General features: G+C 39.6%; 1 protein-coding gene and 1 long non-coding RNA gene across 7 annotated transcripts in view; one reads left to right on the top strand and one right to left on the bottom strand.

Annotated features, from left to right (window-relative positions):
• tbc1d8 (TBC1 domain family member 8) overlaps window positions 1-17,723 on the bottom strand; it is a 51,282-nt gene extending 33,559 nt beyond the window's left edge. For all 6 annotated transcript variants that reach the window (XR_015499923.1, XR_015499924.1, XM_087268461.1 and 3 more), the window contains exons 1-5: window positions 17,483-17,723; window positions 8,409-8,519; window positions 5,679-5,797; window positions 5,308-5,536; window positions 2,493-2,733 (exon numbers count right to left, since the gene is read on the bottom strand). Coding sequence is in view for 4 of the 6 variants with exons in the window: in XM_087268461.1 (XP_087124587.1) it covers window positions 2,493-2,733; window positions 5,308-5,536; window positions 5,679-5,797; window positions 8,409-8,519; window positions 17,483-17,609 (827 nt within the window). In the remaining 2 variants the exon portion in view is untranslated. The remainder of the gene's footprint in view (window positions 1-2,492; window positions 2,734-5,307; window positions 5,537-5,678; window positions 5,798-8,408; window positions 8,520-17,482) is intronic.
• LOC148679662 (uncharacterized) lies at window positions 15,604-17,993 on the top strand. Its single transcript, XR_015944852.1, has 4 exons — window positions 15,604-15,706; window positions 16,241-16,526; window positions 16,879-17,126; window positions 17,169-17,993. It is a non-coding gene; the product is annotated as an uncharacterized LOC148679662 (long non-coding RNA).
• Window positions 17,994-18,473: the final 480 nt, after the last annotated feature.

The following is an 18,473-nucleotide window of genomic DNA, read 5'->3' as shown; positions in this document are numbered from 1 at the left end:
TAGGTGTTGTTGACTAGATATAATTGTAGATGTGACTGTCTAGATATAAATGTGATTGACTAGTTGTAGATGTGATTGACAGTGAATGTAAATGTGACAGCCAGTAAATATAGACGGGATTGTCTTCAGATGTGAATATGATTGATATAGATGTGACTGGCTGTAGTTGTAGATGTGATTGACTCTAGATATAGATGCTATTGGCTGTAAATGTGATTGTCTGTAGATGTGATTGACTTGATATTATTGTAGATGTGACTGTGTAGATATAGATGTGATTGATGTAGTTGTAAATGTGATTGTCTTTAGATGTGGATGTGATTGACCAAATGTGATTGTTTAGATATAAATTTGACTGACGGTAGATTTAGATGTGATAGACTGTAAATGTAATTGCAGTTGTAGATTGGTTGACTAGATATAATTGTAGATGTGACTCTCTAGGTATCACATCTATACCTAGAGAGTCACATCTACAATTATATCTAGTCAACTACTTGACTACTTGTAGATTTGATTGGCTATAGATGTAGATGTGATTGTCTTCAGATGTGAATGCGATTGTCTATAGATGTAGATGTGGTTGACCAGATGTGATTGTCTAGATGTAGATGTTATTGACTGTAGTTGTAGACATGATTGACAGTTGATATAATTGTAGATGTGATTGACAATAGATGTAGATGTGGTTGTCTATAGATGTGATACTCTGCAGATATGATTGTAAATGTAGATATGATTGTCTAGATATAGATGTAACTGACTGTAGTTGTTGATGTGATAGACTTGATATGATTGTAAATGTAGATGTGATTGTCTAGATATAGATTTGATTGATATAGTTGTAAATGTGATTGTCTGGAGATGTGATTGACTTGATATGATGGTAGATGTGACTGTCTAGATATAGATTTGATTGATGTAGTTGTAAATGTGATTGTCTGTAGATGTGGATGTGATTGACTCTATATGTAGATATAATTGTAGTTGTAGATTGGTTGACAAGATATAATTGTAGATGTGACTGTCTATGTATAAATGTGATTGACTGTAGATGAGATTGACTGTAGATGTGGATGTGATTGTATGTAAATGTAGATGTGATTGCCTTCTGATGTACATGTGATTGTCTGTAGTTATTACACAAATCACAGCTCTAATGCAGCTGCTGTACTAAATCTCTAAGAAACTCCTGAAAACTCTGGATCCACATCATGTCTGAACTCTGCACCCAGTCGTCCTCTCTTCTGCTTTACTTGCTTTCACTTTCTCAAACATGAACTTCCTCTTTAGAGGTGGAAGTGTGTTAAGGTCTAAACTCTGCTTAATAGAACATCTTGTCAACCCAGGCACGATCTGGAAGCGAGTTCCGCATGATCAATAAAACAGCAATACACCATCACATCTCTGTAAATGCAGATGTGATTGACCGTAAATGTAGATGTTTTTGTCTGTGGATGTGATTGACTAGATGTAGATGTGATTGTCTGTAAATGCAGATGTGATTGTCTAGATGTAGACACAGATTTGATCGTAGATGTGATTGACTGTAGATGCAGATGTGATTGCCTGTAGATTTGATTGTCTGGTAATGCAAATGTAATTGTCTGTAAATGCAGATGTGATTGTAGATGTGGTTGTCTGTGGATGTTATTGACTAGATGTAGATGTGATTGCCTATTGATGTAGACACCGATTTGATTGTAGATGTAGATGTGATTGTCTGTAGATGTGATTGTGGATGTTTTTGACTAGATGTAAATGTGATTGTTTGTAGATATGATTGACTGAAAGTAGATGTAACTGTGTATGCAGATGTGATTGTTTCCAGATGTGATTGACTGTAGATGTGATTGTCTGTAAACGCAGATGTGATTGTCTGTGGATATTATTGCCTAAATGTAGATGTGATTGTAAATGCAGATGCGATTGTCTATAGATGTAGATACAGATTTGATTGCAGATGTGATTGACTGTAGATGCAGATGTGATTGACTGTAGATGTGATCGTCTGTAAACACAGGCGTGATTGTCTGTAGATGTAGATGTTATTGTCTATAGACTTAGACAAAGATTTGACTGTAGACGCAGATGTGAATGTTTCCAGATGTGATTCTCTGTAAACGCGGATGTGTAGATATGACTGATTAGATGTAGACGAGATTGTAAATGCAGATGTTACTGTCTGTAGATATGATTGACTAGATGCAGATGTGATTGTAAATACAGATGTGGCAGTCTATAGATGTTGATACAGTTTTGATTGTAGATGTGATTAACTGTAGATGCAGATGTGATTGTTTCCAGATGTGATTGTTACTAGATACGGATGTGACTGACTGTGGATGCAGATGTGATTATCTGTAGATGCAGATGTGATTGACTGTGGACACAGATTATCTATAAATGTAGACACAGATTTGATTGTAGATGTGATAGACTGTAGATGTGATTGTCTGTAGATCCAGATGTGATGCAGGTATGTACGGCACCTCTTAGTAATGTTGGTGAAGTCCTGCAGTGCCTGATCAAGCGTGAGTCCGCCGCTGTCCAGCAGCCTGCGGAGGGCGATATCAGCCAGCTGACACATGACCATCATCACCTCCTCTACATTCATAAACATGGAGAACTCTCTGTGTTTCCGTCTGGTGTGAACGCGGATCACATCCGTCAGCACACCCACCGACACGCGTTCCAGCCGCGTCACTTCAGCCCACGGGACTAACAGCTTCACTGCTCAAAAACAACACACTCCAGTTATAACCAGCTCAAAGATGGAAAGACACCGACACTCATTTATTCTCTCAGCAGAACAGGTGCAGACTGTGGCAGAACTCTCATTATAGCCACAGGAAGTGCTCACTGCAGTTCTGTTTTAACACACTGGAGCCACTTCAATTTCCCCTTTCTTTGAGTAATGATTTTACTCAACACATTCACTGCATTTTACTTCATGTAGTTCCGTGACCTTCAGCAATGTTTAAACTGTACAAAGATTGTAAAGATTGTAAATTCCATTTGATTCTGAGCCTTTATTTATTATTTATATTGGATTTATAAAGCATAAATAGTCCTCATTTTAGATTTGGTCACAAAACTGCATGAGGTTGTTAATAAAACATTTGTGATAGATGTAGATGTGATTGTATATGCAGACGTGATTGTCTATAGATGTAGACACAGATTTGATTGTAGATGTGATTGATTGTGGATGAGAATGACTATAGATGCAGATGTGATTGCCTGTATATGCAGATGTAATTGGCTATAGATGCAGATGTGATTGCCTGTATATGCAGATGTGATTGGCTATAGAAGCAGATGTGATTGTCTGTATATGCAGATGTTATTGGCTATAGAAGCAGATGTGATTGTCTGTATATGCAGATGTGATTGTCCGTAGATGCAGATGTGATTGCCTGTATATGCGGATGTGATTGCCTGTATATGCAGATGTGATTGCCTGTATATGCAGATGTGATTGCCGGTAGATGCAGATGTGATTGCCTGTATATGCAGATGTGATTGTCTGTAGATGCAGATGTGATTGGCTATAGATGCAGATGTGATTGCCTGTATATGCAGATGTGATTGGCTATAGATGCAGATGTGATTGCCTGTATATGCAGAAGTGATTGGCTATAGATGCAGATGTGATTGCCTGTATATGCAGATGTGATTGGCTATAGATGCAGATGTGATTGCCTGTATATGCAGATGTGATTGGCTATAGATGCAGATGTGATTGCCTGTATATGCAGATGTGATTGTCTGCAGGATTGTCTGTAGATGCAGATGTGATTGGCTATAGATGCAGATGTGTTTGTCTGTATATGCAGATGTGATTGGCTATAGATGCAGACGTGATTGCCTGTATATGCAGATGTGATTGGCTATAGATGCAGATGTGATTGCCTGTATATGCAGATGTGATTGGCTATAGATGCAGATGTGATTGCCTGTATATGCAGATGTGATTGGCTCTAGATGCAGATGTGATTGTCTGTAGATGCAGATGTGATTGGCTATAGATGCAGATGTGATTGCCTGTATATGCAGATGTGATTGGCTATAGATGCAGATGTGATTGTCTGTAGACGCAGATCTGATTGGCTATAGATGCAGATGTGATTGCCTGTAGATGCAGATGTGATTGGCTATAGATGCAGATGTGATTGCCTGTATATGCAGATGTGATTGGCTATAGATGCAGATGTGATTGCCTGTATATGCAGATGTGATTGGCTATAGATGCAGATGTGATTGTCTGTAGATGCAGATGTGATTGGCTATAGATGCAGATGTGATTGTCTGTAGATGCAGATGTGATTGGCTATAGATGCAGATGTGATTGTCTGTAGATGCAGATGTGATTGGCTATATATGCAGATGTGATTGCCTGTATATGCAGATGTGATTGGCTAGAGATGCAGATGTGATTGTCTGTAGATGCAGATGTGATTGGCTATAGATGCAGATGTGATTGTCTGTACATGCAGATGTGATTGGCTATAGATGCAGATGTGATTGTCTGTACATGCAGATGTGATTGGCTATAGATGCAGATGTGATTGTCTGTACATGCAGATGTGATTGGCTATAGATGCAGATGTGATTGTCTGTACATGCAGATGTGATTCACTTCCATTTTCCCTTCCTTTGAGTAATGAATTTAATCAACATATTTACTGTATTTTACTCTACTGAAGGTCACAAAACCACATAAAGATGTTATTATGCAATGTTTAAACTGTACAATAACTTTATTTTTTAGAAAAGATTTAATTTCCATTTCATTCTGAGCTTTTATTTATTATTTATAATGGATTTTTAAAGCATAAATAGTTCTCAGATTCGGTCACAAAACTGCAAGAAGGTGTTAATAAAGCATTTATTGATATACAGAGTAACCTTTGCTATATGCATGAAAACTAAGATGTACAAACATTTATTTGAATAGTTTATTAATCATTTCTTACTCATTCTGAATGATCTTAAAAGCCTTCTACTACTCCTAAATACAGACGGTTTGTAGATAATGCAATACTTACCTTAGTGGTGAAAAGTTTATCATTAACAGAGTATGAAAACACCATGACTGACCACATTATACATGCGCTTAGAAGTCAAGAATGCAGCATTTGTAGCTGTAGTTATACTGCAAACTAATGTTTATTATTGTAGAGTTAATGCTTAACAAATGATGAGTTACCTACTTGCTGATGCTTGGTAAATGATTGATAGTGTGCAGTTTTTATAGGGTTACCGATGATTTGTTTCAGAAATAAACAGATGTTGTCCTCTCACCCTCTTTGCCCAGCAGGAATGAGTAGAAGGCCATGTGGTTGGTGGTGAGGTACAGCGAGCCCTGCCGCGGGACACGGCTCTTCCAGCAGCAGCAGGAGTAATGCACCACCAGCTTCTCTCGCTGCGGGAGGCCGAAGCGCTGCTCGAAACGCACCAGATCTTCCCGAAAGCGTGCGGGATCATCTTCATGAGCTGCCTGACCACCCAAAACCTCCTCCGCAATCAAACCCTGCAGGAAAACATTACAGAGAAACCTTCTTACCAGATCAATTCCACATGAGGGAGAATAAATGAAGAGTAATTTTCATAGATAATGTCCCTGAGCTGCTGGACTCATTGTTAGTTTGTGTGTGTCTGCTGTAAGGTCCTACTTTGACTTTGCCCTGAACAAAACTGGCGGCATCTTCTTTATTCTCAAACACAGCCATGTACGGCAGCAGGTTCTGATCCAGCCATTTCCAGTGTTTCATCACCTCCTCTATCGTCCCTCCTGAACACATACAGAGCACAATGTCATACACACACATGCACATGCATGCAAACACACAAACGCACACACACATGTATGCACACACACACACACAAACATACATTCACATGCACAAACATTCACCCAAACAAGCATGCACGCATACACACAAACATGCAAGCAGATGCACGTACATTCACACACACTCACAAAAAAAAACACACAAGCACGTACACACATGCACGCAAACACACAAATATGCATGCAAACACACATGCATGCACAAAAACACACATTCATGCACACATACAAACATGCAAACACAAACACACATGGACGTACATGCACACACATGCATGCAAACACACATGCACACACAAACACACATGGACGTACATGCACACACATGCATGCAAACACACATGCACACACTCACACACATGCACGTACACACACAAAGCAGGTCTTGACAATAAGAACTGCCTGATGGCCCGGGGCCAGCGTGCGAGACGCTCGGGACAGTAGACAGGATCATTACTGGATCAGTGTTGTCTTTTCAGCAAAGTTTCATTTGGTTCTGACTGTTTGTCAGTTGTCTTAAAGGGGGTCGCACGCTGGATATCAGACGGCGGTCTGTGGTGCAGCAGAAATATGAACAGTGCCATGCATCTTAGAATTGTAAACCAGCCTATCAGGGTCCACAAACCAGCGCTGCATAAAACTGTTTTTATTGTAAAATGTTCACCTTATGCATGGATTTAGGAGACATTCACGCATCTTTGCACAAAGAAACATCAAACGCAGCGCTCAGGAATGGTTTAAATTCCTGGTTCAACTCTGGTGAAAGCAAACTGACACATGCGCGCAGAAAACCATTCCTCACGCACTCCTGTGTAAATCCCAGTTGTTTACATGCACGCCGATAAAATACGCGCCGTGAAACCGGAGTAACAGACTTTTGTGCAGAGGTGTCGCATTCAGGGAGTTTTGCAAGTCGACAAATCTAAAGTTCATATAATATGACAATGATGTTACTTTCACTAAGCATGGCTATTAAACAAAAAGGGGGATAAAGAGTCAGGGAGGAAAGACTTCACAACATTAATTCTCGGCCACGAGTCGGGTCTAAGACAACAGATAATTTTATAAAACTTTTTTTTGTATTCTTGAGAATTATCATAATTAATATTCATGCAAAAGGTTTCTTAAGTGATCTTGGCATGTCACTCCAGTTGTTACATTGTTTTCCAGTAACATTTAAGATTGATTTCTGTTATTTATTTAAAATAATAATTGTATTATAATATTAATAATAATTGTATTATTTAGAATAAATTGTTGTATTTATTGAATAACAAATCTAACAATTTAAGAGGGCTGAGGGTGTATGGGGTGGTTTGCCCAGGATGTCATTTAAACTAGAACCGTCACTGCCCTCCCCGATCATCGTTGACAGCACACACACACCTTCAATAGACAGCAATGGCAATTTAATATTTACCTTTAGGTATATCAATAGAAAAAGCTGCATTAATAATAATGTGGCTCGAAAAGGGATATGCATAAATGATATTATTAGGGTCTGTTTAGAGAGTGTGTGTGTAAATAGTAATGCCTTTTGTTCAGTCTGTTCATTTTTTTATTTTATTGTTTTATTAACTCATTCAGACATGGCGCATACTGTATGCTGCAAAATAAAAGTATGTGAAATATAACACATATAATAATAATAATAATTATTATTATTATTATTATTATATATATATATATGAAAAGTGTTTTTAAATTAAATATTGATTTTTATTTTTTTTCTGGTTTGCACATGTACTTGCTGAATTATTTCAAGGAATAAATTGCAATATTTCAAGAGTAATTAATTAAATAATTTCATTTACCAGAAACAAAAATATAACATTACACTGAATTCAGAATTTCTTTTGTGTGCCACCCCAAGATTTGGTGCGGCCTCTTCTGGCCACCCCTAGGAAAATTTTCTGGGGCCGCCACTAACAGCAGTGTTTGCAGGGCCGGTGAACACATGCAGAGTTTTGTTTGTCTGTTAAATATGGTCATAGAAAACTTGTAGATGCTCATAATTTTTGGTGGGTGCGACAAAATTTTGGCTGGTGCGACTACATTTTTGAAGTAAGGGACACCACTGCTACCAAGAAAAAAGCTTTATTTTGAGCCCTGGATATATATATATATATAAAGAAAAGTTATGCTGAATTAAGTGTATGTATACAGTAATGTTTGGCTTTTGACACACTATTTAAAATATGTAGCTGAGAAATGGCTATTAACTCATTTGTTTTGGTGGGGCCAGTGAACATTTTGGCAGGGCAAGTAAAAATCTGAACCACCGGCCCGATCGAGCCATTAGAAAAAAATCCTTAGTGTTGAACCCTGCACAAGCATCCATGTGGCACACACTGGCATTCACTCACACACACACAAACACACACGAACACACACGAACACACACGAACACACACGAACACACACGAACACACACACACACACACACGAACACACACACACACACACACACACACACACACACACACGAACAAAGACACACACGAGCACCTGGGAACACACTGGTGTGAATGAGAGATAAACACACTCTCACCGCTGGCTATGACCCAGCTGAGCTGAGATTCAGGCACATGCAGAACGATCCGGAACGGAGCCACTCGAGCATTAGAGTCCAGCACAGTGTCCAGTGCACCCACCAGCAGACCTGAAACACACACACACACACACACACACACACACATCAAACCTACTACACTCATTCACAATGAGCACTCGCAAAACATACCAGTAACACTTTATTGAGTCACAATTAACGAACCATTAACTAAGACTATTTGCTCGATAAACAGCTAATTAGTTGCTTATTAATAGTCATTAAGGCAGTAGTTGGGTTCAGGTGGTGGGTAGGATTAAAGATGGAGAATAAGACCATATTGCAGGCAGTAGGTAATAGCATGAATTGTGAGCTAAGGTGTTTCAGCTCGCATCTCAGCCTGCCTGTCAGACATTTCACACCATCATCATCTTCAGCTTAACCTCACGAAAACAGAAATGCTTGAAGTTTCTGCCAACCCGACTCTACACCATAACTTTTCAATCCAGATGGACGGGGCAACCATTACTGCATCCAAAATGGTGAAAAGCCTTGGAGTAAAGATTGATGACCAACTAAACTTCTCTGACCACATCTCTAGAACTGCTCGATCTTGCAGATTCACACTCCATAACATCAGAAAGATCCGACCCTTCCTATCTGAACATGCAGCTCAACTCCTTGTCCAGACTGGACTATTGCAACTCTCTACTAGCCGGGCTTCCAGCTAACTCTATCAAGCCTCTTCATCTGCTCCAGAACGCAGCAGCACGAGTGGTCTTTAATGAAGCTAAAAGAGCACATGTCACTCCGCTGCTCATCCGTTTGCACTGGCTGCCAGTTGCTGCTCGCATCAAATTCAAAGCTCTGATGTTTGCTTACAAAGTGACTTCTGGCTTTGCTCCTTCTTATCTGCTCTCGCTTCTGCAGATGTATGTGCCCTCCAGAAACTTGCGTTCTGTGGATGAACGTCGCCTCGTGGTTCCATCCCAAAGAGGGAAGAAATCACTTTCCCGAACTCTCGCATTCAATCTGCCCAGTTGGTGGAATGAACTCCCTAACTGCATCAGAACAGCAGAGTCACTCGCTGTCTTTAAGAAAAACTCAACTATTTAGTCTCCACTTCCCTCCCTGCAATTGCCTCTCTGACTCCACCGCTAACTGTACTACCAAAAAATGACTAATGTTTTGCTTCTTGCACTTTACACACCTGAAACTCGCCTACAGCACTTCTTCATTGTTGCTCTTATAGTTGTGTAAATTGCTTTCTTGTCCTCATCTGTAAGTCGCTTTGGATAAAAGCGTCTGCTAAATGACTAAATGTAAATGTAACATGTAAAATATAGTATTGCTGACAATTTTCTTTATTTCATAGATTCGAGTTATGAATTACAGTATCGCAATACTACTAGGTCTCACGATACGTCAGCTGGCATAGTATCATAATGTGAATTATTGGTATCGAGATATTCCTACTACAAACTCAAACGCACATGCTTCGAAAGGCATTTAAAACACCACGTGAGCTGCTCCTTTAACCTCCTAGGGCTTGAGTGTCCACATATGTGGACAGCACATTTGAGCTCTTAAGTGTTAATTTAAAATACTTTGAATGTTTTATATTTTATTACAGACATACAGTGTCATCCTGCAACTGTTTTGCAGCATATGAAATGTCCCAAACACTATTTTTAACTGTCCAAAATGGAAAAAAAATGTTTGTTTTTACTCTCTGATAGTGAAAGCAATAAAAAAAAATGTCTATGTTATTTATGCATTAAAAACAGTCAGGAAAAAGTGTTTTATGTAAATTTGGACCACAAGTCCACATATATGGACATCATTTTTCTCTAAAAGTGCATCATATCAAAAGATGATACTTAGATTTTTATTCTAATTAGGTTCCAATAAGCCCAAATAGCAAAGACAAACAAAAAATGCATGTAAAAAACAGCTTGGGCCTAACATTAACATGTGCTTTTTAGTTATGGATTAATTCAAAGAAAACTTTTACACAGATTATGCAAACATACACAACTGAGCAGAAACCACACGTTAACTGCGGAGTATTCACACACTAGAAGTAGAATCATTCTGTGACTGTAAAATTCTCCCCTGATTACTGTGTAATCTCAGCTTATGTCAGTCTCTGTGTAATTACAGACACAGAAGTGCTGCTGTCATATTCCAGCACTAACTCCAGCATCATCTGCGCCTGTGCATTAGTCCAGCATTGTGTTATTATTGTGTGCGTCTGTTTGAGGAGGAGTGGTGCGAATGTATTAACATATCACGCTTCATACGGCCTGATCAACATCTGCATGAGGGAGTTTCACTTTCACAGTCGAGCTGCGGTCGCCCGAAACTACACAAACACCAGGCTGGCACACACACACAATCACACACACACACACACAAGCAGAGAAGAATTAACCACAGAGAAATATGCACATGATCAGCCTGATGTGAAACACACACACACACACACACACGCACGCACACACACAAAACTAACATTTCATACTTCTAGAGTCTATCTGTTAATGTGTATAAGCAAGAACACACACACATCACTCACACAAACACACTTGCACTTACACATATGCATTCAAACATGTATTGAAGGTAAATCCTGCCAACTATAAATAAATCAAATAAACAGTGGAAATTTAAAAAAATGTTGATTAACAATTTATAAGAATTTTGTTATAAATCTATAACAAAATATATTTGGGAGCATTTGTGCGAGTGCAAAAAATTGCCAATAAACCGCCAACAATTCCAGCATATGTTTTACACAGCGAATGCCCTTCCAGTTGCAACCCAGTACTGGGAAACACCCATGCACACTCATTCACACAAACACACACTCATACACTACGGCCAGTGTAGTTGATCAGTTCCCCTATACCGCATGTGTTTGGACTGTGGGGGAAACCGGAGCACCCGGAGGAAACCCACACCAACACGGGGAGAACATGCAAACTCCACACAGAAACACCAACTGACCCAGCCGAGACTCAAACCAGAGACCTGAGTGCTTTGAGGCAATCATGCTACCCACTGCACCACCGTGACACCCAGGTGTTTGGTTAAATAAAGGTCAGATAAAGGCACAGGTAAAGTAGTTCCGGCAGGTTTAGAGCGCATTACAGCTGCATATCCCTCCACTGAATGATTACAGTTATTCCACAGCAGTCAAAATCACATCAGAACACAACAGACTGTCATGTGACAGCATTACCAGCGTTTTATTTTAACACTGAATCAAGCCATGTGATGAAGAACGTCACTGAATTTGACAGATGTTGGCTGTTAAACACTCGATTTACAGCAGAACTAGTGTCTGACTTCACACACACTCAAGCTCCGGCTCAGACTGCAGTGTATTCTAGTGGTTCAGCTCATTGCTCAAGAGGTCACACACACACACACACACACACACACACACACACACACACACACACACACACACACAATCATAACAATAACCCATGAGGAGCTTCAGTGCAGCCTGTGGTGAGATCAGTCAGATATCTGCTGGTGATCTTCAGGTAGACTGGAGAGGAAGAGGAAGTGTGTGAAGTCCAATGTTTACATTCCTGCTCCTGTCTACACAAGAAAGAGAAAGAGGAGACAAAGAACCGGCTCTCCTGGAAACACTCCAGTCTAAACACACACACACACACACACTTTCTGCCCAGATCAAACACCAACACAGCCTTCTAAACCTACTGATTTAGAACTCTGAGTGACACACACACACACACACACACACACACACACACATACACTAAAAACACACATGCTCACAGAAACACACACCCAGACACACACACGCAAACTTCAAAACACTCACACACACAAGCATAAACTCACATTCAAACAAACACACTACACACACTTCCACTCAAAATACACACAAACTCTCCCTCTCACACACACACACACAAATGGAAACACACTCTCGCACAACTCAACAAACAACTTCCACTTAAACAGCACACACACACAAACATTTACACACACACACACATACATACATACATACATACATACACACACATACATACATACATACACACACACGAACACACAGACACACATATATATATTCACACTCAAATACACACTTGCATAACTCAAACATACACACATTCACACTCAAATACACACACACACACACATACATACACTAGCATTCAAACAAACACATTCAAACACACACTTCCACTCAAATACACACACACACACACACACATACACTCGCACAACTCAAAATACAACTTCCACTTAAACAACATAAAAACACACACACATGCATACACACTCACACAAACAAACACACACTTATACACACATATTTAAACTCACACACAATCGCACAACTCAAACACACAAAATTTCCACTCAAAACACACAAACACACACACTCAAAAACACACACACACTCGCATGCAAACACACACACACAAACACACACTTACACTAAAACACTCACACAACTCAAACATACATACACACTTCCACTCAAACACACACACACAAACACACATTAAAAATACACACTTACATTTTTGCACTCAAACACACACGCACACAACTCAAACATACACACTTCCACTCAAATACACACACACACACACACATACATTACACACATGCTCACACAAACAAACACCCAAACACAAAAGCACACAACTTAAATATACACACTTAAACTTAAACACACACACACACACACAATAAAACACACATGCTGACACAAACACACAGTAAACACACACACACACAATCAAACACACACTCGCACTCACATGCATACACACACTTACATATTCACACTCAAACACACTTACACAACTCAAACATACACACTCACACTAAAACACCACACACTAAAAAACACAAACACACACACACACACACACACACAAACAAACACACTTGCATGCATACACACACACACTCACATACACACAAAAACAAGCTCAAACACACACACATTCACACTCAAACACAAACACACACACACTCGCATGCATACACACACAGTCGCATGCATACACACACAGTCGCATGCATACACACTCACATTCACACAAAAACAAGCTCAAACACACACATTAACACTCAAACACACTTACACAACTCAAACATACACATTTCTTTCTTGTCGGCTTAGTCCCTTTATTAATCCGGGGTCGCCACAGCGGAATGAACCGCCAACTTATCCAGCAAGTTTTTATGCAGCAGATGCCCTTCCAGCTGCAACCCATCTCTGAGAATCAAACATACTTCCACTCAAATACACACACAAACACATGCACTCAAACATACACACTAAAAAAAACACACAAACACACAAACACACAAACACACAAACACACAAACACACACACACACACACACACACACACACACACACTTGAGTATGTAAATTGAGTTCCAGCAGGACAGCTGTAATATTATGCAGGACTCCTCAATCTCAGCATCATAAAGTGATCATCTGTGATTGTGCGGTCATAAACACACACTCAGAAGCTGCACACACACACACACACACACACACACACACACACACACACACACACACACACACACACACACACACTCAGCTTTTACTGTAGATGAACACTGCACACGCAGAGGATCCAGCCTAAACACAGCAGCTCAGAGCAAAGGTTGAGGTAATGCTGAAGTGAACGAGCAGCTTTAACATCACCAAACATGACAGCAATAAACCAGGAGAACCGCAAAACTTCCTGTAAACCTCACTGATCTCCAGTCAGCCCAGACTGACCAGAACTGAGCTTAAACTGCACAAGTCTACATGAAGTACACAATGAAAGAGTGAAGCAGAAGCTTTGAGGGAACGTTTAGGGCTGAATCGTGTTCTGTGATCAGTGTGTGTTGTGATGTTGTCCATGCAGGAAACACCCAGCAGAGCCTGGAGGAGAGCAGAACGCCACTGATCAGGAATAAACCCTGCAGACTGAGCCTGATCCCAGAGTAAACAGACCTGCAGCACTGTTCTCAGAGCAGCTGTTGTGTTATAATCATCTACAGTAACACACTCAGAGCAGTTGTTGTGTGATAATAATCTACAGTAACACACTCTGAGCAGTTGTTGTGTGATAATAATCTACAGTAACACACTCTGAGCAGCTGTTGTGTTATAATAATCTACAGTAACACACTCAGAGCAGTTGTTGTGTTATAATAATCTACAGTAACACACTCTGAGCAGTTGTTGTGTGATAATAATCTACAGTAACACACTCTGAGCAGTTGTTGTGTTATAATAATCTACAGTAACACACTCTGAGCAGTTGTTGTGTTATAATAATCTACAGTAACACACTCTGAGCAGTTGTTGTGTGATAATAATCTACAGTAACACACTCTGAGCAGTTGTTGTGTGATAATAATCTACAGTAACACACTCTGAGCAGCTGTTGTGTTATAATAATCTACAGTAACACACTCTGAGCAGCTGTTGTGTTATAATCATCTACAGTAACACACTCTGAGCAGTTGTTGTGTTATAATAATCTACAGTAACACACTCTGAGCAGCTGTTGTGTTATAATAATCTACAGTAACACACTCTGAGCAATTGTTGTGTGATAATAATCTACAGTAACACACTCTGAGCAGTTGTTGTGTTATAATCATCTACAGTAACACACTCTGAGCAGTTGTTGTGTTATAATCATCTACAGTAACACACTCTGAGCAGTTGTTGTGTGATAATAATCTACAGTAACACACTCTGAGCAGTTGTTGTGTTATAATCATCTACAGTAACACACTCTGAGCAGCTGTTGTGTTATAATAATCTACAGTAACACACTCAGAGCAGTTGTTGTGTTATAATAATCTACAGTAACACACTCTGAGCAGCTGTTGTGTTATAATAATCTACAGTAACACACTCAGAGCAGCTGTTGTGTTATAATAATCTACAATAACACACTCTGAGCAGCTGTTGTGTTATAATAATGTACAGTAACACACTCAGAGCAGCTGTTGTGTTATAATAATGTACAGTAACACACTCAGAGCAGCTGTTGTGTGATAATAATCTACAGTAACACACTCTGAGCAGCTGTTGTGTTATAATAATCTACAGTAACACACTCTGAGCAGCTGTTGTGTTATAATAATCTACAATAACACACTCAGAGCAGCTGTTGTGTGATAATAATCTACAGTAACACACTCTGAGCAGTTGTTGTGTTATAATCATCTACAGTAACACACTCTGAGCAGTTGTTGTGTTATAATCATCTACAGTAACACACTCTGAGCAGTTGTTGTGTTATAATCATCTACAGTAACACACTCTGAGCAGTTGTTGTGTTATAATCATCTACAGTAACACACTCAGAGCAGTTGTTGTGTGATAATAATCTACAGTAACACACTCTGAGCAGTTGTTGTGTTATAATAATCTACAGTAACACACTCTGAGCAGTTGTTGTGTTATAATAATCTACAGTAACACACTCAGAGCAGTTGTTGTGTGATAATAATCTACAGTAACACACTCTGAGCAGTTGTTGTGTTATAATCATCTACAGTAACACACTCTGAGCAGTTGTTGTGTTATAATCATCTACAGTAACACACTCTGAGCAGTTGTTGTGTGATAATAATCTACAGTAACACACTCTGAGCAGTTGTTGTGTTATAATAATCTACAGTAACACACTCTGAGCAGTTGTTGTGTTATAATAATCTACAGTAACACACTCTGAGCAGTTGTTGTGTGATAATAATCTACAGTAACACACTCTGAGCAGCTGTTGTGTGATAATAATCTACAGTAACACACTCTGAGCAGTTGTTGTGTTATAATCATCTACAGTAACACACTCTGAGCAGCTGTTGTGTTATAATAATCTACAGTAACACACTCAGAGCAGCTGTTGTGTTATAATAATCTACAGTAACACACTCTGAGCAGCTGTTGTGTTATAATAATCTACAGTAACACACTCAGAGCAGCTGTTGTGTTATAATAATCTACAATAACACACTCTGAGCAGCTGTTGTGTTATAATAATCTACAGTAACACACTCAGAGCAGCTGTTGTGTTATAATAATGTACAGTAACACACTCAGAGCAGCTGTTGTGTTATAATAATCTACAGTAACACACTCTGAGCAGCTGTTGTGTTATAATGATCTACAGTAACACACTCTGAGCAGCTGTTGTGTTATAATAATCTACATTAACACACTCTGAGCAGTTGTTGTGTTATAATAAACACACTCAGAGCAGCTGTTGTGTTATAATAATCTACATTAACACACTCTGAGCAGTTGTTGTGTTATAATAAACACACTCAGAGCAGCTGTTGTGTTATAATAATCTACAGTAACACACTCTGAGCAGCTGTTGTGTTATAATAATCTACAGTAACACACTCTGAGCAGCTGTTGTGCTATAATAATCTACAGTAACACACTCTGAGCAGCTGTTGTGCTATAATAAACACACTCTGAGCAGCTGTTGTTGTTGTGTTATAATAGTCCACAGCACTGCTCTCAGAACAGATCTTCATCTTCAACACCGTCGCAACCCCACCCCTGGTCTTCATCTCACTCCAAACTTGTTCCTAAACTTGAGAGCCCTGTTACTCTTATCAGAGCAGTTGATGTTGTGTTGTGATAATCTACAGTAATACCTGTTGTTGTTGTTGTTGTTGGTGTTGGTGTTAGAATAATATACAGTTATGGTCTCAGAACAGCTGTTGTATTACACTTATCTACAGTTTTATCTGTTGTTCTTGCTATTGTGGTAGAACAATCTACAGCTATGGTCTCGGAACAGATGTTATGTTATAATAATCTACATTAATTCCATCAGAGCTGTTGAATCTATACAATCAAAGCTGCTGTTGTGCTGTAATAATGTACAGTAATACCCATTGTTGTTGTTGTTGTGTTATGATAATCTAAAGTAACACCCTCAAAGTAGTTGTTGTGTTATAATAAACACACTCAGAGCAGTTGTTGTTGTTGTGTTGTGTTTCTCCACAGCACTACCCTCAGCGGGACTCACCGGTGATCCTGCCGGCGGAGTCTCCGTGTCCCCGGCGGCGCTGCAGCAGGAAGTGCCCGTTGGATCTCTCCGTGACCCAGAGTTTGAGCGCGTTTTTCAGCGCGACCGCTTCAGGATTGACCCACATCTGCTCACTCTCCCAGCGGCTCCAGTTCTGCCGTAAAACCCCTCACATTCCGCGGTTCCTCCTTCAGCTGCAGCCTCCGCCGACAGGCACAGCGCTCGCTATTTCCGCTTTTTCCAGCCTTTCCGGCGAGCGCAGTTTCATCCTCTCAGCGCCGCGGACTGTTCTCTTCTTCAGTGGTCAGTTCGAGAATTCCCGCGCGGTGGACACACTCGACGCTTTGTTTTGGTGAAGTTTCTGAGAGATTATTCCACACGTGACGCAGTTTTTATGATGTGAAAGCGTGTCTGAAGGTAATCAGCATTCTTCTGGTGCTTGAAATGTTTGTTTTTAATGAAAACTGTTCTACCTGACAGACTTCAGAGAGATTCACACCTGACAGCCGCTCCAGTCACACTCCAGCTCCTCCTGACAGGATTTGTGGGCGGGGCTGTGGTGATAGGGTGGGGCGTATGTGGGAGGGGCGGTCTTAATGACAGTAAAAGTATTTTGTTTAAATAGAAAATTGATATATGCATTATTCTAAAAATTATGCAAATTATTTTACTTGTTTTAAATTATTTATGCGTTTTAAAGTCTGCTTGAAATTAAAATTGACAATGTTTGTTGTAACCCAAACCCTAACCTTTATTGTAAATAATTAATCTGTGCAAGTTAATCCAAGGAAATAAGTGTTTGTTTTGGTTATCATTTTATAAATGTCTGATTTCCATAGCAACTGCATATTAATACCCCCTCAAATTAGCACAAAAGAAAGCCCCGCCCCCTACTGAATATTCAGTTTCAGTTGAAGATACATAAACATGCTAAAATAAAAGTCTCAACAACTTCTGGTTTATATTGACTTTAAAAAATAATACAAAAAAA

The sequence above is a fragment of the Danio rerio genome, chromosome 9, assembly GCF_052040795.2.
Source record: "Danio rerio strain M-AB ecotype USA chromosome 9, GRCz13ab, whole genome shotgun sequence".
Taxonomy (NCBI): Eukaryota; Metazoa; Chordata; class Actinopteri; order Cypriniformes; family Danionidae; genus Danio; species Danio rerio.
The sequence above is the reverse complement of the archived record's forward strand: the minus strand, read 5'-3'. Positions and strand labels throughout refer to the sequence as shown.